This window comes from Microcaecilia unicolor, chromosome 2 (assembly GCF_901765095.1).
Source record: "Microcaecilia unicolor chromosome 2, aMicUni1.1, whole genome shotgun sequence".
NCBI classification, from domain to species: domain Eukaryota; kingdom Metazoa; phylum Chordata; class Amphibia; order Gymnophiona; family Siphonopidae; genus Microcaecilia; species Microcaecilia unicolor.
This window is the reverse complement of record NC_044032.1, coordinates 228,438,885-228,463,950: the sequence shown is the minus strand read 5'-3', so window position 1 is coordinate 228,463,950 and position 25,066 is coordinate 228,438,885. Positions and strand designations below refer to the sequence as shown.

The window sequence follows — 25,066 nt, the reverse complement described above, 5'->3', positions numbered from 1 at the left end:
TTCATCACTCGACACTGAGGACACTACGTTGAGAGGATCTGACATCTGACTCAGTACTACACCCTTGGAAGGACTATATGTCCTCTTTTTCAATGCTGTGTGCATCAAGGGACCTGCAGCGTAAAAACCTAAGACGCATCGCCATTTTTCTCTCTCCAGGCACTCTGCCAACACCTCCCCTGACTATACATCATCGATGCACGGGAAGCGTCCATAACACAGTGACCGCTCTCCTTCCCTCTAACTTGATGTGAAGAGCCTTTGAGGTCTTCAAGATCTCCTATGCTTGCATAGGCTATAACTCAGGCTGCATCCACACTGCTTTCTCAACTGGTACTGATACCTACTCTACAGGAGGAAATTCAGGTTATGCTCAAGGAGGAGCTCTCACGACTATTGCTTTTGCAGTCCATACAGATATACAGGGTGCTTGTGCCAACCTCAGCCCAGCCCATCGATACATTGGAGAGACAGTCAGGGGAGAGGTCTCACACACCAGCTTCAAGTCAATCATCTGAACCTGACCAACACATGTGTTGACATCCAACCTTGGAGATTCATCTGCCTCGACGCACCTCGACATAGAGCCGACGCTTTAGTCAACACTCTCATTCATGTACTTCCCAAAAACAGTACTTTGAAGAATCAGGCTCGGACTCTCCTGGGAGACAGATCAGGACCCACAAGACCTCTCAACTGAGGAGTCCTATGGCATCCCATCTGATCCTTCTCTGCCACGTGAGACATAGGTCTCCTCCACAAAGTATATCCTTCCATGGCTTTGTCCGTGAGATGGCCTAAGCCATACCTTTCAAATTGGATACAAAGGAGGAATCTGGTTCAGAACTATTTGAAGTTCTAGATTATGATTTCCCTCCTAGAAAAGGAATCACTGTTCCACTTTATACAATTATGAAAAATACTCTGATCAAAAACTGGGAAACTCCACTGACAGTTCAAGTTGCTCAAAAGAAAATTGATACAATGTACAGGATACAGAAATGCACTGGATTTGAAAAAACGCAGTTACCTTACCGTTCCTTAGTTGTAGAATCTGCTTTAAAACATACTTGTAGTATGAGATCTGATGCTGGTGTTCGTCCACGCAGAGAAGCTAGAACATTGAACTCTTATGGCAGAAGAACATTTCAGGCTTCGATGTTAACCAATCATATTAGATTATCAACTTTATTCCACTTCAAACAAATTAAATTCCAATAAAAGCTAGTTGTCACTGTTTAAGAAAGCAAAAGTATTATCTATTCTAGTTTACTCATATAAATCATGTGCTCCTGGGAGAATTCTGTGCAAAAAAAATTCTAAATTCACACAATATTTTAAAATTCTGCATAGTTTTTTTTTGCATAGAATTCTCCATCATAAGGCTTAAAATGCCTTCCTGCATTTCCCCTCTTCAGTCCCATATCTCACTCCAACTGCAGTTCTCTTTACCTCTAATTCTGAGCAAGACCCCTAATTCTGTCTGCCTCCAAAGTCATATGTATGCAGTACCCCTACCATCTTTTCTTCCTATCCCCAGGCAAGTAGCCCCTCCTGTCATTATTTCTCCTCCCCTTCCTCTCTATCTTTCATTGTTTCTCTTCCCCACCCTCCCCCATGGGACATCCTTAAGGTTAATGTTTCTCCCACACACTCTGTAAATGGGCCCGCTGCTCCAGTATGGGGGAGGAAGCCGCCTCCCGCTGTTCTGTCCCCCGACAGCCTTGCACTAGTTCATAATGTGATCCTAAAATGTGTTTAATGCCTTTACTGCTACTCTCATGTCTAAGGACTTTCATGGTTGCAGTTCTCACTGCAAGGTTACGGGAGCAATGCATTGTGGGTAATGTAGTTTGCAGGTAAATGCAGACGCACTTGCCTATTTGTATAAGAGCTGTTACCATTGGTTTGGGTCCCCCTACCTAGACCTCCTCTCTTTCTCAGCCAAGCTTGGCCCATTTGTCTAACTGCTGTCATTTTTTCTTACTAACTCTGTCTTGGGAGGTCAGCTAGGCATGACCTCTCCCTCCAATCGGGGGCCGTCTTCTTGGACCACCCTTGCCACCCTACGGCAGGCTCTGTCCCGATTGGTCTTTAACTCCTCCTCCCTGGGCTTGTGAGCCTTCTTGACCCCCCCCCCCCCCCCTTGCCTCTCTGGCCACGAGGCATTTCACCATCTCGCTTCTGGCCAGTGCTTGTCCTGCTCCTGACTCCCTGGAATGAACTTGGGTTTTTATCTTGAATATATCTCCTCCCTAACGAGCTATTGCACATTCCAGTCACCCAGCGCTGAGCTATTTCTACCTGATCTCAACCGTCTCTCACCTCTGCAATAGAACTGCCTTCTTTTAGACCTCTATCTCCAACTACTGATACATCCCTCAGCACTAAGGAGTCTCTGTGACCTGGGACCATACCTCTGAACATCTGACTGTGAGTAAATTACCCTTGTTTATGCAATAAAGAAATTTCAGAAAATAATAGAGACTTCAGGTGTGTTCTGGTGTGCCAAGGTTATACAACAAGACATTGAAGCTCCCAGTTAACAAGCTTCAAGGGTCTAAATACCCGCGAATAGCAAGATCTTCACAAACTGCCACCAGTGGATACTTCAAAACATTCCTTTATTTTTCCAGGTTAATGACCAAAACTTCACTCCAGAGCCCTGGGTTAGGGCTTCTCAGGCAGGGCTGTTCTGCCTTGCTTAGTACACCAGCCCACTAAACACAAAGTCTCTGCCCCCTTCCCTGAGGGGGCTGCAATAGTCCTTTTGAAATCCCTCCTTTTTTGTCAAAGTCAGTAGCAAACAAACAGTACTTGCCCCCAAGCAGGATTCCCCCCCCCCCTTCCCACCAGGCAGTCCTCCTTCATAAACAAGCCTTTCAAATTCAACAGAGTTTCTCAGAATAATCAGGTTTCAGTTTGGGGAACAGGTTTGTAATTCTCCCAACAAACTTTCCAACATTCAGGGTTTCCCTAAAGCAAACAGGTCCCACAAAAGAAAACAGGCTTCTCTATTTAAGCAGGGTTTAAATCAAAATAAATTCCAAAACAATGTAGATTTGCAAACCTTCAGGTGATGCGCTCCTCAGTGCTCTCAAGCTCCCTTTCCATTGAGGTTTCTTCCTCCTGCACAGCCTGATTAACCCCCTCTTCCATACAATCCATCCAATCCTCCTCCTGCTTCTCACCCCACCCTTCTCTATTACAGGTAGGCTGCATGATAAACTGATTGCGGGTCCAGGGGAACTGGGCTCCTTCATTTTCCCTCCCTCTTGTGGTCGGAGATGGTATATGGCCAGCTTGCCTATCCCCAGGGCTCCCCCTGCTGGGACTGGAAATGCACTCCCTTCTTTCATGATCACCCTCTACCTTCCTTCCTGCCTGCCATGACTTCTGATAGCTGTAGTTTAGGGTTTTGCTGCTTCATTCTATCTATCTGGGATGTAGCCTTGTCACAACTCACATACACACTAGTGGCACACTGAGCTTGCTCCACTCCCATGGCACAATCTCAGCTTTCTCTGCTGCCTCTCCCATCCACACAACACACTTAGCTTTCTCTGCCACACCCCTTCTCATGGTGCTTTTTCTGCCACCCCCCCATACCCATGTCCTTGAACTGCCCCCCTCCCAATTCCTACTGCACACTCACCTTGCTTTGCCCCTTGTCTCATCCCTATTGCATAAACTCAGCCTTGTTCTTCCCCATTAGAGAGCTGCACGGGAATGGGGTTTGCGGGAACAGGATGGAAGCAGTTCTGCGGGGCTCCCGCAGGGATGGAAGCAGTTCAGCGGGTTTCCCATGGAAGTATAAGCTGCACCTGCACCAGCCTCTCATCTGCCGAATACCAAGTTCTTTGAATGCTGTCTCCTCCTCCTCCTCTTCTTCCTTGGTTTAACAGCACAAATGTGGAAAGTCTTCCATTAAGGAGGTGGTAGAGTCACAAATGATGACGGAATTCAAAAAGGCGTGGGATGAACACAGAGGATCTCTAATTAGAAAATGGAAGTTATATATAACCTAATCTTAAATGGCTGCATGTGTGTGGCTGTATCAAGTGACGCTTAGATGGCAACTCTGGCTGTGATGAACTAGGGCTGCTACCTGGCAAACTTGTATGGTCTGTGTCTCATACATGGCAATATGGTTTAGGATGGGCTGGAAAAGGCTTAGACAGCATCTTCAGTGGCTGGAACATGAGGACAGTGCTGGACAGATTTTTACAGTCTGTGTCCCACAAATGAGAAGACGAATAGACTGGAGTGGGCTTCAACGGCAACTCTAGCAGTTGGAACATAAGGATAGGGCCAGATAGACTTCTGTGGTCGTTGTTCCAGAAACACGAAAGAAAGACCATAATCAAGTATATAATATCACACTCGTTGATTTAATGATGAATTGATAATGAGTGTGACTATTGGGCAGAGTGGATGGACCATTCAGGTCTATTTGCTGTCACTTACTATCAGGCTTATTTTCGAAAGTGATTGCCGGCAATCTTCCGACATAAATCGGGAGATGGCCGGCGATCTCAGAAAAGCGGCGAAATCGGTATAATCGAAAGCTGCTTTTTTGACACAATCGCCGCTTTCCCGTCGCACTGGCGAAAGTTCAAGGGGGCGTGTCAGTGGCGAAGCGAAGGCGGGGCATGGGCGTGGCTACCAGATGGCCGGCTTTTGCGGATAATGGAAAAGAAAACCCGGCGTTAATCAGTATTTTGCCGGGTTTACTTGGTCCTTTAATTTTCACGACCAAGCCTCAAAAAGGTGCCCCAATTGACCAGATGACCACTGGAGGGAATGGGGGATGACCTCCCCATACTCCCCCAGTGGTCGCCAACCCCTTGCCAGCCTCAAATGTCATACCCAGCTCCATGACAGCAGTATGCAAGTCCCTGGAGCAGTTTTTAATGGGTGCAGTTCAGGCAGGCAGACCCAGGTCCATCCCTCCCCTACCTGTTACACTTGTGGTGCTAAGTGTTGAGCCCTCCAACCCCCCCCCCCCCAAAACCCACTATACCCACATGTAGGTGGCTCCCCTTCACCCATAAGGGCAATGGTAGTGGTGTAGAGTTGTGGGGAGTGGGTTTGGGGGGGATTTGGGGGGCTCAGCACCAAAGGTAAGGGAGCTATGCACCTGGGAGCTATTTGTATATTTTTCAAATATTTTTAGAAGTGCCCCCTAGGGTGCCTGGTTGGTGTCCTGGCATGTCAGGGGGACCAGTGCACTACAAATGTTGGCTCCTCCCATGACCAAATGCCTTGGATTTCGCCGGGTTTGAGATCGCCGGCATTTTTTTTCATTATCGCTGAAAAACAAAACCAGCCATCTCAAACCCGGCGAACTCTGGCATTTGGCCAGGCTACACCATATTATCGAAAAAAAAGATGGCCGGCCATCTTCTTCGATAATACAGTTCCGGCCAGCTGTAGTGCCGCCGCCAAAATAGATTGCCAGCGACGTTTGATTATGCCCCTCCACATTACTATTAATCCTCTTTGCTCCCAGGCTGGTGCACAGACCTCAGCTCTGACACAGGCATGAGAATCAGATGTCACCTGACCTACTGGCGCTTGCATGTGGCAACCTCTCAGCACACAGTGCCAGTGAATCAGAGACAAATCTTACATGTGCGCACCAGAGTGTCCAAGTTCCAACTTCCGTTCCTTCCTTGCCTACCGTGCTGTGGCTCAAATCCAGAGAGAGACTGAGGGAGCTGACTGGAATTTTCTTTTATGTACCATTAAATTTTTACGGGGATGGGTTGGGATGGGTTAAATTTTTGCGGGGATGGGTAAGATTCCAGTGGGGACGGGTAAGATTCCAGCAGGGATGGGCGGGGATGGGTAAGATTTCTGTCCCTGTGCAACTCTTCCCCATCCCCATGGCACACACTCAGACTTACTCTCTCCCTTCTCCCATGGCACTCCCCCCAACCTGCTTCAATGATCCTCACCCCTTTGTTGTACTTTCCCCACTTGAGCTTGGCCTGCCTTCCCTGCTCCAATCGTCCATCAAGAAGAGGAGGAGTACAACTGTACATTGGGCCACTACCTTCTCCTGTGTAGTTCTAAGCCTTGACTGTTCATGTGAACTGCACAGGCTTCCCCCCTTCAACCCTGTGGTTCAAATGAGCAGTAAGGTATACGTTGGAGGAGGAGGCAGCCTCATGCACAGCCATTTTCTTCCTCCTCCTCTTATCACATGATCTCTGCAGAGAAGGAGGAGTGAATTTGAGGAGAGCTGCCTTTTCCAGTGCCTACAGAGAATTCTGCACAAATTCTGCATTGTGCAGTTGCACAGAATTCCTCCAAGAATAATCAAAAATAATTTTTAGGCCTGCTAGAAACAACAAAGGCAACACTATTTCAAGTTGTTTGTAATAAATTCATTGTTACAAACACCATATAATGCTGAATTTGCTGAGTTGTGCTATGACTTAATTACTCATTCATCCTGCCATTGTAGTGAAAAAGTGATCTGCCATTATGCAGATAGGAAGCCTGCTAGCATTAACCTTTATCTCTGGAAGCATACAAATTCAGATCTTCATGTCACTCTCAATTAAAAATGTTACAGGAAATGTTACAGTTCCAAAATGATATTTAAGAATAGAGGGGATCGCTCAGAGCATGTGGTCGCAACATGTGCTGTATTTCTAAGTTTTAAGATATATTTTGATTCTATTCTGTTTTATTATCCCCCAATTACCTATAAGGTAATAAGATAAGCATATGTAAGGAAAAGGGGAAGTAAATACACTAAATTTGAATTAATTACATTAACCTGCATTGTACGTTTAGGAACATGTGCTTAAAGTATTTGGAGCTTGCACATGTGAGGACATGTGCTTTTCCCAATATAAAGGCCAGATAGTTAACTTTAAAAAGAAAATGTTTATTTCTAATACAGGCAAGGTAACAAGTTTACAATAGAGAGGCAATTTTAGAGAGGATCTTTTACCAATGGAAGTATGCTACAAAATAACAGGTTTGATTGTAAATGAAGCTGGATAACTCACATTGATGGAGGCTGCTATGGAGAGTGATGCAGGAGATCCTTGCTGGAACAGGAAGTTTCCTTGTAGATTTGCTGTCTGATGGAGCCTCCTCTCCCTCCACTAGTCCCTTCCCCTCATTCTTTTTCCTCCTTTCCTGAAGTTACTATAGAGGAAACTACACTTCTTCTTTCTTCCTCAAAATGTACCACCTGTTCCTCTGATCCCATTCCCACCCACCTTCTTAATGCCATCTCACCTGCTCTTATTCCTTTTATCTGTCACATTCTCAACCTCTCACTTTCCACTGCAACTGTCCCTACTGCCTTTAAATATGCTGTGGTCACACCTCTCCTTAAGAAGCCTTCACTCGACCCTACTTGTCCCTCTAATTACCGACCCATCTCCCTCCTCCCTTTTCTCTCCAAATTACTTGAGCTTGCTGTTCACCGCCGCTGCCTTGATTTTCTCTCCTCACATGCTATTCTTGACCCACTACAATCTGGTTTTCGCCCTCTCCACTCAACCGAAACTGCTCTTACTAAAGTCTCCAGTGGCCTATTACTGGCTAAATCCAGAGGTCTCTATTCCATCCTCATTCTTCTTGATCTTTCCGCTGCTTTTGACACTGTTGATCACAGCATACTCCTCGATATCCTGTCCTCACTTGGATTCCAGGGCTCTGTCTTCTCCTGGTTCTCTTCCTACCTCTCCCTCCGCACCTTTAGTGTTCACTCTGGTGGATCCTCTTCTACTTCTATCCCTCTGCCTGTCGGCGTACCTCAGGGTTCTGTTCTTGGTCCCCTCCTCTTTTCTATCTACACTTCTTCCCTTGGTTCATTAATCTCATCCCATGGCTTTTCCTACCATCTCTATGCTGATGACTCCCAAATCTACCTTTCTATCCCTGATATCTCACCTTGCATCCAAACCAAAGTTTCAGCGTGCTTGTCTGACATAGCTATCTGGATGTCTCAACGCCACCTGAAATTAAACATGACCAAAACCGAACTTCTCATTTTTCCCCCCAAACCCACCTCCCCACTCCCCCCGTTTTCTATTTCTGTTGATGGCTCTCTCATTCTCCCTGTCTCCTCGGCTCGAAACCTTGGGGTCATCTTTGACTCTTCTCTCTCCTTCTCTGCTCACATCCAGCAGACCGCCAAGACCTGTCGTTTCTTTCTTTACAACATCCGTAAAATCCGCCCCTTTCTTTCCGAGCACTCTACCAATACCCTCATCCACACCCTTGTCACCTCTCGTTTAGACTACTGCAATCTGTTTCTTGCTGGCCTCCCACTTAGTCACCTCTCCCCTCTCCAATCGGTTCAAAACTCTGCTGCCCGTCTCGTCTTCCGCCAGGGTTGCTTTACTCATACTACCCCTCTCCTTAAGTCGCTTCACTGGCTCCCTATCCGTTTTCGCATCCTGTTCAAACTTCTTCTACTAACCTATAAATGTACTCACTCTGCTGCTCCCCAGTATCTCTCCACACTCGTCCTTCCCTACACCCCTTCCCGTGCACTCCGCTCCATGGATAAATCCTTCTTATCTGTTCCCTTCTCCACTACTGCCAACTCCAGACTTTGCGCCTTCTGTCTCGCTGCACCCTATGCCTGGAATAAACTTCCTGAGCCCCTACGTCTTGCCCCTTCCTTGGCCACCTTTAAATCTAGACTGAAAGCCCACCTCTTTAACATTGCTTTTGACTCGTAACCACCTGCCTCCACCTACCCTCCTCCTTCTTGTACACAATAATTGATTTGATTACTTTATTTTTTGTCTATTAGATTGTAAGCTCTTTGAGCAGGGACTGTCTTTCTTCTATGTTTGTGCAGCGCTGCGTATGCCTTGTAGCGCTATAGAAATGCTAAATAGTAGTAGTAGTAGTAGTAGAAGCTGTTTCTTTCAGGTGGATGTGATGTCCAGCTTGAGAAGTCAGGATTCCAGGAGATTCTAGCCTGCTTTTAGATTTAATCACATCAGGGCAGCGGCGACTAGGACAGGAGCAGCCAGGAAGAACTATCCTTCTAAAGAAAGAGCCCCTGCTTTTAAGTGTCTGAACTGGGCATTTATCTACCAGGCTATTTTTAGACTCGCGTCAGGTGGTTGTCCTTGGTCCAATTAGAAAGCTCCTGGGCATCTAGTTTTGAGATGGAGCATGGTAACAGGTTACATGTTCAATGACATCATAAGACTTCCTGCCTGGACATCTGCTAGTCCATTGTCTGAGAGTGATTGAGCTTAGATGGGCTTAGTCCTTGTCTGAGAATAGGTGGAGGTATAGTCTTTTGTTAGGTGCTGCTATTTTTGGAGAGGTGTTGATGGCCTTAGGTATTCACCCAGCTTCTCAGTAGTTTTCCAGAGGAGGGGGGGGGGGGAGTAAAGTCTTTGCAGCTGTATATTTTATATGATTTGGATCTGATCCAGCAAAATCAATAACTCAGAATTAAACTTATATCATGCTACACCTGCACTATAATTACCATCATTTCATGTTTCTGACAAGCAGCCACTTTCAAAAGTCTGACTAATTTAGCCAGAACAGACTGATGATTGTGCATGGCTGTGTGGTTTTGCAACATCAAGATACAAAATAGTGATGGCATATTCTATATGGTACTTTTGTGTGTCTAAATGCTTAGAAAATGAGCCCCCTTGTCACAGAATACAGACTGGATTGATAGACAGTATAGATAATATAGAATATTGTGAAATATTGTACCTGAACAGTGAAGGATGATGTTGACCTTCAAACTCAAAGCCATAAATAGGGATGGAAATTTGTATGTTGTTCCATCTACCATTCATTCAGGAATCTTAAGTCCTTTACTAATTTGAACTGTAGGTAAGGGGGATGGAAGAAATTTGTCTGTAATCCCACTGAAATGTGAGCTCCATGGTTTTAAACAGCACTTTTCATCACCACATTTCAGGTTTTGGCTTGATCACACATGGATATACCACCAGTTTTGATCTCTGGGCAACAAATTTTGCTCCACAAGCTCCAATTTCACTAGTTCAGTATATTCAGCAAAAGTTAGATAATTGTCAACTATCAGCTATGATCAAATTTCATCCAGGTCTTCCTGTGTTATCTCTTTCATCTAAATGACTTTCATAGTGATCGTCAGATAGGATCAGTCCCTCATTGTTTAGAGCTAGAGACCTGCCAAGTTGCCCAGTTACAGGAAAGGGGTTTTAGACCAGTCCTAAAATATCCCATCATTTACATCTATATCAGTGGCGCCATTAAATAGAGAACTGAGCCACTCCATTCTCCATTCAAAGCATGTGCTTGCCTAGTCCCCATGCTTACTCACAAACTGTTACTGCCACCACACCCACAGCAAGACTATTCATTTTCCATGCTACTTCTGGAGTGGTGAAATGATGAGAGGAAGACCATGAATGAAAAGATGGGGGACAGAAGGCAGGAAAAATGAATGTGATGGGGAGGAGGGAGAAACCAAGTAAAATAGGAGTAGGAAGGGACCCACAAATGTATGTTTGCCTAGGGACAAACATCTTGTTAATCGTCCCCTGTTGATATCAGCAATAGGAGTGGTTGGCTACAGCATCCCTTAGCTTCTTCAGGTCTTTATAGGTCAGCCCAGTATACTGATGTATCAACCTTAGACTGAAACTGGCTTACACTCTGAAAGACACAGCTTAACCTGCTTGGATGGAGGTCAGACTGTGTGTCATTTTATTACTAGCCTGGCCAGAGCATGGCCAGCTGAAACTAGATCAGTGTCACGTCCTTGACAACAGCCGAGCCACACTATAATATAGGTTAATAACTTTTTATAATAATTGTAGACTGAGATCTTGCTGAAAATCCACACTACCAAAAAAACTACAAAGGCTGACATTCATCACTTTATTCAGCATAATCTGATCTATGTTTATTGCAACAAATGCTCCTGGATGAAGTGCATGCAATAAGGTTGAATGAAAGATGGCACCAATAAATAGAGAACTGAGCAGATGCCGCAGTATCACTATGGCAGTCATCTAGATGAAAGAGGTAACACCAACCCAGGCTTATGATGAGTTCAATATTGAATATCAAACTAGGCTAAGCAGTACAAAATCATAGTGGGGTATATTAAGATTCTATAATGAACGAGTTGATGTTATGGGAGGCTAGAGCAGCACGAGGCACCCCAAAGAAAAGAAAAGCATTCATTTCCATTTAGAACAGATACTTGCAAAATATTTCTCATAAAGCACGAAGTGCAGTGCTCAATAATCTGACCGTGCCATGAGAAGGAAGGAGGGAGAGGCTAAATATTTTGGGAGTGGGGGTGGTTAGTTGGAGTATGCATAGTTATAGGAGTCCACCTCAGAAAATGGTGTAAAGTGCCAAGGGAAACCGGACACGTTAACCTACACTCTGATAATTATACTGAGGGGAGAGGTAGAGGAACGCCATGAAGTAAAAAGTTGGTTTAAGAGGATAGAGGGGAGGGAGGTGGGGGAGGGGGGAAGGGGATATAGTTTTGGAAAAGGTAATATTCTATGTAAATTGAAGAGTTACATTTAATAATAGCTTGGAGAAGTCTCCTTTGAAGAAACATATTCAGAAGTCTCGTCTGTAAACATTGTTGGGATTTAAATGAGGTAATAATACACAGAGCAAAATACGAGACACAATTATTGGAGTTTAATATAGAAGTTTATGGGTTATGATAGAATTATTTGTTATCAGACTTTTATTGTTTAATAAGGAATTGCTAGTCATGCGTTTTCATCCATAATAGTTAATACATAAATGTTAAATACAGAACATGGTTTGGGGGGAGGGAGGGATAAGTGCTATATTACAAAACTAGCCGTTCAGCTCGTAAAAACGGGCTAGTATAGGAGAGGGGGTTGAAAGGCCCCCCACCCCACCGCCGAGTTCGCCGCTGCCGCTCCCCCTCCGAGTTCGTCCCCCTCCGGAGCCGTCGCCACCCACCTTCCACCCGGTCGGGCCCTCGCTCCGCTATTGAAACAGCGAGGGCACGCAGCACTACTGCTGAGCTGCCGTGGCCTTCCTTCTCTGCCTGTGTCCCGCCCTCATGTGACGTAACGTCGTCGAGGGTGGGACACAGGCAGAGAAGAAGAAGGAAGGCCGACGGCAGCTCAGCAGAGCTGTGTGCTGCGTGCCCTCGCTGTTTCAATAGCGGAGCGAGGGCCCGACCAGGTGGAACGTGGGTGGCGGCGGCGACTCCGGGTGGGGGGAGCGTTAGCGACGGCGGTGTCCCTCGTAAATGCGCAGTAGAGACCCTCTCTGTTCTGCCCCGTCACACGTATTGACGCGGGGGCGGGGCAGAGAGGGTCTCTACTGCGCATTTGCGAGTGAGTACGACACTCGCCATTTATATATATTGATTTGATGGCTGTACGTAATGTTGTATGCTTGAAGTGTTATTCCACTGAGCTTTGTACAATTGTTTTGATGCTGCTATGTTAAGGTGGATTTGTACTTTGAGTTGTCATCAATAAAAACTGTTGAAATATAAGATTCTGTAATGATAGTTCAAGGCCCCTCCCCTTCACACATCACAAAAGTCTCAACCGCATTCCTTTCTCAGATTGTGGAATCATTTATGAATGACCCCTTACTCCTGGGGAAGATATGCATCAAAATGTAATTATTGCCCAGAGACAGTAGTTATATTGTATTAATTTTGAGAAGTATGGTTTGCAGAATTTTGCAAAGTTTTAAAATATTGTTTCAGCTCATTTTATGTGCCTCAGATTTATGCACGTTTGTAATCACATTATTTCAAGGTTCCTTTTTAGTAGTTTTAAGTGTAGTATTGTACTTATGCAGTCATTTTTGCATATATTGTATGCTCTTTTTATATGAATATGGATTTGTTTTCTTACATGAATATGGATTTGTTTATATAGATAGATGTGTGTGTTTTTTATGATTTTTCTTTTGCTTTTTGGTCATGTTTGCAGATATTGTCAACTCCTGAGGCAGGCACTTCTGCGCCGAAATGCAGATCTGCATCAAGTCTGTTCAGTCAACATTTATTTTAAGGATTTGTTAAATAAACTTATTTTGTTTACCCTTGTGATGGAATTGGGTTGGTCCTCCCCCACCTTTTCTCTCTTTTGTTGTTTTTGCATTGGGGAATTACCTTCTTTTCTGTATATGTTTATAAGTAAGCCCATAAATAAACAGGAAAAAGCTCTGAGAGAAGCACATTTTAGAGCTCTCTTGTCAGTGTGCTTTGAATAAATTTGTTAATTGCACCTCTGGGTGACAGCACAACAGTTTCTGGATAGCAGTGTTATATTCGACTGATGTCAGTGTTTGTTTCTGTCCTTCTACTGTATCCCTTGCAACACCTGTGAGATTTCTGATTAAATAATTAAAGTAAGTTATCTGTATATTGTTTTACAACAGAATATTTGTCCAGGGTGAAAGAGAAGTACAGGAACATTTTAGGTTCCTGTCTAGATGGCATCTGGAAAAAATTGGAAATTGTGAGGTACATTAGAGAAAAAAAGCAAGAGATGAGCCAAAAGATCACAGAGCTGCAGTGCCAGATACTTCAGCGGCTGCATAATAACCATGTAGATGTACAGCAGTTTAAGGTTAGCAATGTAAACAAGATCTATTCTTTGCAAATATGTATTAGAGATGATTTAGAGGAGTAGTTAAGAAAAGCAGTTATGCATTTTATATAGAAAGAGCTTTAATCATTTTTACCATTTCATATTAATTAAAAGTTGATTGTTTCATCACTGTTTATGTGAGATGATATGGTATAGCATGCTTCTTACCATGCCAACACAATACATAATAAAAACATCTTGGTAAGACAGCATAGGGTATAAGTAAAGGTGGAGCACAAAGGATAGAATAACAGGAGTTAGAGAATAAAGGAACTCACTTAAAGTTGCATTTGGAGTCAAAATGTTAGTTGAAAATGATTTCAACTAGGGTAGGAGTGAATAAGCAAGTTATGTCTCTAAGCAAAACTATTGCTATTGCATTTGAATCCTGTCAATGTTTGGATATTTTTATATAGTAGATGCATTCCTGATGTAAATTTGCAAGAATTCTCCAAGTAGCCCAGGTATCGTGGAGGGGCATAATCGAACGGCACCAGCCATCTATATGGCTGGCGCGGTACAGCGGTGGCCGAACCGTATTATTGAAAAGATAGCCGGCTATATTTTGTTTCAATAATACGGTTGGAGCCGGCCAAATGTCAGCATTTGGGCCGGCTTTAGAGATGGCCGGCATCGGTTTCCGGCGATAATTTAAACTAATGCCGGCAATCTCAAACCCGACCAAATGCAAGGCATTTGGTCATGGAGGAGCCAGCATTTGTAGTGCACTGGCCCCCTTGACATGCCAGGACACCAACCGGGCATCCTAGGGGGCACTGCAGTGAACTTCAAAAATTGCTCCCAGGTGCATACCTCCCTTACCTTGTGTGCTGAGCCCCCCCCCCCAAATCCCCCCCCCAAACCCACTCCCCACAACTTTACATCACTGCCATAGCTCTTAGGGATGAAGGGGGGCACCTACATGTGGGTACAGTGGGTTTTGAGGGGTTTGGGAGGGCTCAACATTTACCACCACAAGTGTAACAGAGGGGGATGGGCCTGGGCCCAGCTGCCTGAAGTGCACTGCACCCACTAAATACTGCTACAGGGACCTGCATACTGCTGTCAGGGAGCTGGGTATGACATTTGAGGCTGGCATAGAGGCTGGCAAAAAAATTTGTTTTTTCTGTTTTTTTTTGGGTGGGAGGGGGTGGTGACCACTGGGGGGGAAGTAAGGGGAGATGATCCCCAATTCCCTCTGGTGGTCATCTGGTCAATTGGGGCACTTTTTTGAGGCTTGGTCCTAAAAATAAATGGACCAAGTGAAGCCAGCGAAATGTTCGTCAGAGCCGGCTTATTTCCATTATCGGGCGAAGCTGGCCATCTCATAACCACGCCCCCATCCCGCCTTCGCTACCCTACCGAAACGCCCCCTTGAAGTTTGGCCGGCTCCGTTACGGAAAGCAGTTGGCGCCGGCCAAAATCGGCTTTCGATTATACCGATTTGGCCGGGTTCAAGAGATTGCCGGCCATCTCCTGATTTGTACATTTACATTTGACTCTGTACAATTGTTCAGCGTAAAATGTGCATATAATTTTGAATTTTCAAATTCTTCACTGAACTGTAAAACCTGCCCCAACCTCACCCCTAGGAACACCACCTATAAACTAGTAAATGTGTGCATAACTTTTCCTGCATATAGGGTAGCTTTATACAATTTTTTTTCTAGTTAAAGTATTGTTTTACACTTGAATCGCTTTGAAAATGACTCTCTCTATGGCATATCATGTCAATATGTCTGTTAATGTGGTAGGTTTACAGATAATCTAGTGGTGTAACTTGGTCTTGATGGGCCCTGGGATCCAATGTAGTGGATATGGGAGGGGAGGAGAAAGACCCCTTCAGAGCTCCAGTAACCAACACATTCCAAACCTCTTGTAGAAAAACATAAAGCGGCATTAAATGTCCAGGATTCAAATAGCTACAACCCTATCTATAAAAAGTCTGTACCCTGGAACACCAATATATTTTCTGCGAGAAAAACAGAAGAATTCAAAGTGCAACAGATCCTACATAAAAACTAAACACTAACAAAATATGTCACAGAAACTACATGCTAGCAGAATACTGCACCTTGATCACATTGTGCAAAAACACAGAAAGACCCTCACCCAATTATAAAACAAGATAAGAAGACAAAAAAACTAGACCTCAAACTCTGCATGTACATCAGTATTAGAGAAATAGAAACTGAAATGCAAAATATCTGAGATGTACATTTCCCAAAGATTACATATTCCAATTAAAAATTGTCAGAATAAAACATTTTTTCTACCTTTTTTGTTGTCTGAGCATTTTTTTTCCATTTGCTTTCATTCCAGTGATTTTTTTTCTTTATTTTCTCTGTTTCTTCCTAATTCTCTTGTCAGGGTTATCAGGCCTTTTAACATTTCTTCTTTCTCCTTCTGCACCATCCCTCTTCCCTCTGCATTCCTTATTTGTCCTATCCAGCATCTCCCCTCTATGTCCTTGTCTCTATTTACCTCCCTATGTTCATCGTCTGCCCTCTGTATCACTATCCCATCTCCATGTCCAGTATTACCCTGTGTGTCTCTGTCCCTGTGCTCCCTCCATGCCCAGCATTTTTTCTTTGTGGTCTGTCCTCCCTCCCCTTATCTAGCTTATCCTCTCTCTTTCTCTTCCTTCCTCCTACCCAAGATCAGCATTTTCCCTTCTCTCTTTTCTGTCTCCTGGCACTTTCTCCCTTCCTCCCTCTCTTGGTCCAGTCTCTCCTTTCACCCCCCCCCCCCCCCCCCCCGAGAGACTGGGCCAGACCCGGGACAAGGCCGCCCCCGGGGCCCCCCCCATCCGAGGTCGCCGGGCCCACCCGCCACCGGGCCCTCTCTCCACCCCCGGGCCCTTTGCACTGACCATAAGCGCCTCATCTTCGAAAGCGCAGCAAGCAGCGGCAGACCACTCCTTCCTTCCGTGTCCCGCCCTCGCAGAAGTTATGTCAGGCGAGGGTGGGACACGGAAGGAAGGAGTGGTCTGCTGCTGCTTGCTGCTCTTTCAAAGGTGAGGCGCTTAAGTTCAATGCCATGGAGCGACAGAGGGCGGGCCGGACTGCGGCGGCAGCGCCGGGCCCCCTCCTGGAGGCCCGGGCCTGGGGAATTTTGTCGTCCCCCCCTCTCGGCGGCCCTACCCCCAGTCTCTCTTTTCCTCTGCTCCCCTTCAAAGTTCAACATCTCTCTCCCTCTTTTCCCCTTCCCATCATAGTACAGTATCTCTTTTCTATCTTCTCTTTCCCTCTCGAGTCTGGCATCTCTCCCAATCAAAATGCATTTTTAAAGTTTGCAATTAACCAGCTTTGTTTTTTAAGGACACCTTTGCATAAAACGAATATGAAATGTTATAACCCAATCAATTTGACTCAATGGGATCAGGCAGAAGTCTATTCAGGCAAATTTATTCAAGAAACTTTTTTAGGTTTTCTAGTTATTTTGCATTCAAAACATTCACATTTCAAGCCAACAGTATTTTCAGGATTGCCCAACTATGGTGACCTCAGCGGTGCTCACTGCCAAAGATGTAAATATGGCAATGTAACTAGCACCCACTTCTTCATCGGTACACCCGATTGATTAGATTTTACTATCTGTCTTATCTATTAATTTTACTTATCTTTTCTCTTTTTAATATCAGACCAAGGGGATCAGCTGCCCGACATGCATGTTTCGCTCAGCCATGAGCTTATCAAGGGCATTCCCCTATAATGGAAAAACCCAATATATAACATTAGTTTACTCTCCCTTCGGTAGAAAAACCAATTCTTACAGTTTCTCTAACCAGGGTAATTTATAATATACAGATCTTGAATACAAAAATCTTACCTATAGCCTCTCCTAGCGCCAGCTCTACTATTGTTTAATGGGATCACCCCTTTTCGAAGATGGCGCCGGCGTTCTAATAGTCGCGATTTGAGAGTGCTACACCTCTCCGTGAAAAGCTCCATTGGCTCCCCATTTCTGAACGAATATACTTCAAAGTCCACACGCTGATTCACAAGATTATCTACTGTCAGCCACTCCTCCCGGCCGCATAATTGTCTCTCTCACTTATCCGTGCTGTCTGCTTCCGACTCCACACTCGTCCGTGCAGTTCGCTCTCACTGCCACACAATTCCGCTAGCAAGGCGGTGCAACACAGTTCAGCTTGCCAGTCTTTTAAACAAAGTTCAGCTAGTCAGGCTTTAAACACAGTTCGGCTAGCCAGGCTTCAAACACAGTTCGGCTAGCCAGGCTTCCCCACCCCGCCCTCTTCAGCAAGGCCTCAAAACAGTTCAACTGAGCTAGGCTTTAAACCCAGTTCTGCTAGCCAGGCTTCAAACACAGTTCGGCTAGCCCGGCCTTCCAACAAAGTTCAGCTAGCCAGGCTTCAAACACAGTTCGGCTAGCCAGGCTTCAAACACAGTTCGGCTAGCCAGGCTTTCCAACAACGCCCTCTTCAGCAAGGCCTCAAAACCGTTCAGCTTAGCTAGGCTTTTTTCCCCAGCACAGCTTAACCAGGCTTTTAAAGATCCACCACCCTCACTTGTCAACACTTTACCTCTTGACAACCACCCGCCGGATCTCTCCTGACTATTATTCCCCTCTGATACTTTTGGGCTCCTCTAGAAGTCACTCTTCTTCCCCAGCCACTTCCTCTCCCACCTCCATTTCCTCTTCTCCTCCCACCTGCTCCAACTCCTCCCATTCCATCCCCTCATTCTCCACCCCCTCCCTCAGGTGTTCCACCCTCTCCTCAGCCTGTTCCATCTCCCAATCAGCCCCCTCTCCTTTCCTCTCCTGTGGCTCAGGTACTCGTTTGTCCTCCTCTCTCCTATTCTTCCAGGCAGTCTGAAATCTGTGTTCTCTACGCTCCTGCCTCCTCCCCTCCCGCAATGCATTCTGGGATCTGTAGTTTTTCCACTCTGGCTTTTCTCTCTTCCCCCCTGCATTCTGGGCTCTGTGGCTTCTCTGATTCTCACACTACAGAGAAACCCCAGGCTACATGTACAATCTGATTGACCTTCCAGCTAAAAACGCCTCTAAATCCTCTCAAACTTATCTCAACTTACATCTTCCCAATTGCAAAGGACTTAAGTACAAAACATATTACACATCCAACTTCTCCGTTATAGGCAGCCAACTCTGGAACGCCTTACCAAGATCCATTCGAATAGTCACTGACCATCTACCCTTCTGGAAGCTACTAAAAACTTATCTTTTCAAGCAAGCCTACACAAATGACCCGACTTAAACTATGAGTCCATGTGCACTACCCAGATCAGACTATGAAGACAGAACCTGGAATGTGCTCCCCTATTTAATCCTAAGTACATCCCTATTCCTATTCCTCCCTATATACTTTCTCCCACACTAAACAACATGCAAATCCCAATACATACCCTCCTCCCACTCCCCAACCTCTACCATCCTCTTCCCTTACCCACCTTACCTACCCTTATCTAAACGATCACCTCTTTATCTACTATATTACAGCCATATCCTTTCTATGTTACTTTGTAAACCTGATATTCTATGTAAGCCGCATTGAACCTGCTAATGAGTGGGAAAATGCGGGGTATAAGTGTTATAAATAAATAAATAAATAAACTGCCCCTCCTCCAGAGCTATGAGTTACCAGATGCTATGTAACCAAATTGATTGAATTAAGTCTCTGGCAATGTAGATTCAACACACAATTCTAAAGAATGCAACTTTAAAACAGACACCAGAGTCACCAGATTCTATGTAACCAGATTGATTGGATAAGTCACAGGTTTAAAACACTTGGCACAGGTTAAAACACAGTTCCATTGAAAACACCTTTAAGACAATTCCAGCATAAAAAAATGAAATCACTAGCACAGATGTTCAAAACACAGTTCTATAAAATCCCTTTAAGACAATACCAGCATAAAAATATAAAACCACAGTGCAATATAGGCAATAGGATGGAGACAGATAAGGAACTTCCAGAGGTCATACCCTCTGCAAGTGAAAGCACAGGGTTTTTTTTGTTTGTTTTGTGTGTTAATAGGATAGAATAATGGAGTCAATAGTTTATCAGGAAGTATCAAGAGCAGGACACAGATAACCTCAGTTACCAATCAAACCAAGTCTGGAAAAAAAAATTCCCAATTACAGCAGTTGCTGTCAAAGCTCACACCAGACCATCCTGATCTGTCTGCCAGTTTTGGGACATAAACTAGTCTACACAGCACTGGCCTTCCTAACTTTCACAGTAGCTAAGCCACTCCTGCCCATCATAACCCATCAACAGCTATGAGGTCATTTAAATTTCATAAGGTCATTCTCTTTCCATATAGGCATCCTCTGTGTTTATCCCTCACATTTTTTGAATTCTGTCACTATTTTTGTCATCACCACCTCCACCGGGAGGCTATTTCAGTCATCCACCACCCTTTCTGTGACAAACCTATTTCCTGGTATTCCTCCTAACTTTTTACCTCCCTACACTGCAACCTTAATTCATGTCCTCTACTACTTATCATTAGTTCTACTGCTTCCCCATCTCTGGAAAAGATTTGTTTGTGTATTAATAGTTCCAAGAACACCACACAATTTATAACAAGATAAGCAGCCCTGAGCTTGGGAGTCGCCTACTTGGGCTCCTGACTCAATACTGGTTGTAGATAGAAAAAGCATTGTTTCTTACTCAATAAGAGGTATTTTCCTGAGACAACAGGATTGATCAAGCCGAGGTGCTAAGGAGACTACTGCATGGGGGAAGGGCTGCACATGCTAAGAGCTTTATACTCGGTTTTGGTTTCTGGGAGAACTATTCATCCTGTTGTCATCCGATGATATGATCCATTTGTGTGGCTGATAAGTCCTGCTTTCTAGAGACAAATACCTATTTCAGGTGAGAAACAATACTCTCTATACATGCATAACAATAGGTGCCCAGAAAGCATGGTGCAAGGGTAAAAGGCTTTGCCACAAGATAACCAGTGGATTATAGAGATTGATCATGTTACACCTGTGGGATACCCGATATAAATTACTGAATATGCAGTGCTCAATGCTACAATGCAGAGCAAAGACTGCTGCACAGACTTGTGCTGTGATTGAGAAGTTGTCTGGGCATACCTGACTGTGACCTTGTTATTTGACTGATGCAAGGACAAAGGAACGTGGGGCAGTCATGACAAGGACACTAACCAATCACCTGTCATAATCTTATCAAGCTATCCCAGTCATTGCTGATAACAAAAAGATATAAAAGACAAACAGCTTATCTAAACAACAACAATGAGAACAAAAACATCTCAACTCATCAGCTAATGTCCCTTCTACTGAACTGATCAGTGCCTGGAATCCCTGCTGTTCCCAAGGAAGTGACTCCTTCATCCAAGCTCTGTATTACTTGGGGGTAATAATAGGTGACTCTTATTTTTGTGTCTCAGAGGAGTGCACATTTGTTCCAACTAATATCTGAGTAGTTCATTCTAGCATTTTATAAAACTGACATTTTACTTTTATTCTGTGATATTCTAATCGTTCAAACATTACTTTTTTTATTCTAGTTATTTCTGTCATTTGTTTGCTTACACTTTATTTTTGTAAATAGTACTTATTCTTCATGTAAGTAAATGTTGTTATTTCTATCATTTTTATGTTCTTAATTTAGTAGTATAAACATATCTTAGGAGTCTGAACTCAGTACCGCTAATTGGGAGATGTGGTTTTAATAATAACATTCAGAGTGCATAACATGGACTTAGTGTTTTACCTTACACTTGTGGCACTGGACAACTCTCTCCCCTCCCAATCCTAGTCTGTCACTGTATTTCTGTTATACCAGGGGGGAAAAAAACCCTATTTTTATCTGCTCAGCTAAACTTGTGATCTCATAATCTGTGTTTCCTAACTAACTGCTTAGTGGCTATTTCTAATTGATATCTGTATTCTATGTAACAGATTTTAAAACTGCTTATTGGCTATTTGTATTTGATAGTTGATAATCTGAGAACTGGATTTAACAAGTGCTTTAAAATCGGTAGTAGTTTCTCTTGTGTTTTTTTTCCTTCTGCTTCCATAGTGTGTGGAGCCCCTCCCCTCCCCCATCTGCTTTTGTTGTAAGGTATTTGCATAGCACAGGTGGAACTTCTCTCCATGTGGTTTTTGTCTCTGCACAGAAGCTGGACGGATTTGGGAGCTCTCAGATAAGACTATTTTATGATTACCCCTACCTTACACTTGTGGCTCTGGGCATTTCAATGCTGTTCTAGAGATAGGTTACAGCAAACACATTCCATAGGTCTTAAACTTAAGCCCACCCACCCCAAGACTGACACTTCCTATATAGCTTTACCAAATATACTACGTATCATAAATTAACCCCACCCTAATTACAACCCCATCATAGTACACCTGTTCATACCCATTTCAACAAATCAAGATGACTTATTCTCTGTAATAATTGTGGTGCTTTAGTTTCAAGACCAAGCATCTGGAGACTTAAAGCTTGTCCTATCTGTCTTCAGCTTGCTAGTTTAAAACAGGAGCTCAGCAAAGTAAAGCAGGAATTGAATGCACTTAAAGCAACTTCTAGGACTGCACAAAATCATACTGCACAGAATCATGCCAAATTCTCACCACTGCCTCAAAGGATAATACCACCTAAGAATAGATGGTTCACAGTAGGCTCAGGCAGGCTTCGTTATGTGACACAGAAGCATCCGCCCTCACAAGTTTTGCCCCTACAGAATTCTTTTGCTCCACTACAGCACTGTGATGTTCCTGAAAATAAAACTGAGGCGAAAGAAAAAGCAAGGAAGGTGGAACAAAAAGATATGAAGGTACCCAAAGAGAAAAGACACCCCCAAATCACTAAAACCGAAACACATACTAGGAAATGTAGATGGAAAGCGATGACCACAAATGCTCGCAGTCTAAGCAATAAATTTCATGACCTTCAAGCCCTGATGTTGGAGGCAGACTTGGACATAGTTGCAATCACAGAGACATGGCTCAATGGTTCCCATGAATGGGATGCAAACATACCAGGCTATAATCTTTTTAGGAAGGATAGAGAGGGGCGTAAATGTGGAGGAGTAGCTCTGTATGTGAGAAATGATATCACAGCGACTGAAATGACAGGGAACTGGGGAAAGGAAGAAGCGATATGGATCACCTTAAAAAGAGAGGATAGAACCTCTCTCCACGTGGGTGTTGTCTACAGACCCCCGACACAATTGGAGGAACTAGATAAAGATCTGATCGCTGATATTCAAAAGTTGGGGAAGAAAAGAGAGGTGCTGTTGGGAGATTTCAATCTGCCGGATGGAAGGTTCCGTCTGCGGAATCGGAAAGAAGTAGAGAGATCGTGGATGCTTTTCAAAGTGCTTTGCTCAGACAAATGGTGAGGGAACCCATGAGGGAGGGAGCGACGCTAGATCTGGTACTCACAAATGGGGATAATGTGTCAAATGTCCGAGTGGGTGCCCACCTGGGCAGCAGTGACCATCAAACGGTTTGGTTTGATATGACGGCTGAAGAGGAGGGTGGCCACTCAAAACTCAAAGTCCTGGATTTCAAGCATGCTGACTTTAGTAAAATGGGGGAATACCTGAGGAAGGAGCTGATGGGATGGGAGGAAATACAAGAAGTGGAAGGACAGTGGTCCAGGCTGAAAGAAGCTATAAATAGGGCCACGAACCTTTATGTAAGGAAAGTAAATAAAAGCAAGAGAAAAAGGAAACCGATATGGTTCTCCAAGCAAGTGGCTGAGAAAATAAAGGCTAAAGAGTTGGCGTTCCAGAAATACAAAAAAACTCAAGAAAAGGAACACGAGGAGGAATACCGGATGAAACTGAAAGAAGCCAAGAGAGAGATACGTCTGGCGAAAGCGCAAACGGAAGAACAAATGGCTAGAAATGTAAGGAGGGGTGGCAAAGTTTTCTTCAGGTATATTAGTGAAAGGAGAATGACTAAAAAGGGAATTGTGAGACTAAAAGATACTGCGAACCGCTATGTGGATAATGATGAAGAAAAAGCAAATTTGCTAAATAGATACTTCTGTTTTCACAGAAGAAAATCCTGGAGAAGGACCGCGATGGACTGGAAAAGTACAAATGAGATTGAAGTGGATAGAGCACCGTTCACGGAAGAGAGTGTGTATGAACAACTTGAAAAGCTAAAGGATATTGAGGGAGCTCAGAGAGGTTCTGGCGGGTCCTCTTAAAGATTTGTTTAATATATACTTGCAGACGGGAGAGGTTCCGAGGGATTGGAGAACGGCGGATGTGGTCCCTCTTCACAAAAGTGGTGATAGGGAACATAGGCGTAGTTTGACTGTTTCATTTGGGGGTGCAAAGGATGGGGCGGAGCATATTAGCATATTCATTTGCATATATACATATGCAAATGAATATGCTAATATGGAGGAAGGAAGGAAGGGAAAAAAAGCTGGCTTTTTTTGGGAATAACCATAATGAATATGTATGAGATATCAAGCCAGCTCTTTCTCCCTTCCTTCTTTCCTTCTTCCACTCCAGTAGTATTTCCCCACCCCTTTTCCCATACCATGCCAGTGTTGACCTTAGAAATGCATAAGCTCTATATGTAGATCCTTCAAGAGGTAGTGTGTCATGATTTAGGCTCTATACCCTTTCTGATGTTTTGGTGCCACCTCAGTAAAGCCAACACACAATCTCTCCACTGCAACACACTATACACAAACTTGTGCAAAAACACACTCATAACCTTACTAAACCATAACAGCACTAATTCCAAGGACAGGATGAGCTGCAACCTTATGCATGAAAAGGCAGAACTGTAATTACACCAGGCTCTAAAACACCAATACACTACCTCGTGAAAAACACATGACACAACAGACATGACACAAGGAACTAGAAAGCAAAAAATATGAAGGCAAAATACTGAACTGGAAAGTTAACTCGATGTCAGACTCAGCATGCAGCAATACCAGAAAAATTGAAACTTACATGCAAAATTTCACAGAAAGCTGACATATTCCAGTTAATAAATTCTGAATAAAATACTTTTTTCTACCTTTGTTGTCTGATCATTTAGTTTTTCTATTCGCTTTGGTCCCAGTGTCTTCTGTTTTATGCAGTGTCTTCTTTCCATTTGATATTCCATTTAATAGATTCAAAATAAAATACTTTTTTGTACCTTTGTTGTCTGGACATTTTACTGTTCAATCATGCTGGTTCCAGTTTCCTCTTTTCCTGTCTTTCTGCTAATTCTCCTTCAACTGCTTGCTGTCCATTTGTCTTTTCTCTTCTCTCCTGTCTTATTCCATTCCTTCACTACACCTACCTTTGACACATTATTTCTTTTTTAGCTGTTTCCTCTGTTTTTTTTTCTTTGCTGCCTCTCTGTTCACTTAAATTTCACCCTCGTCCTCATCCTTCTCCTTTTTAGTTTTCAGCTATCAAATTCCATTTCCTTCTCTCACCCACTAGCTG

At 43.9% G+C, this 25,066-nt stretch overlaps 1 protein-coding gene across 1 annotated transcript in view; it reads left to right on the top strand.

The window, feature by feature from the left end:
• Window positions 1-13,216, top strand: part of SHOC1 (shortage in chiasmata 1) — a 93,275-nt gene extending 80,059 nt beyond the window's left edge. The window contains exon 4 of the mRNA XM_030193763.1: window positions 12,960-13,216. Within this exon, the coding sequence (XP_030049623.1) occupies window positions 12,960-12,976 (17 nt within the window). The 3' untranslated portion in view covers window positions 12,977-13,216. The remainder of the gene's footprint in view (window positions 1-12,959) is intronic.
• The last annotated feature ends 11,850 nt before the right edge of the window (window positions 13,217-25,066 follow it).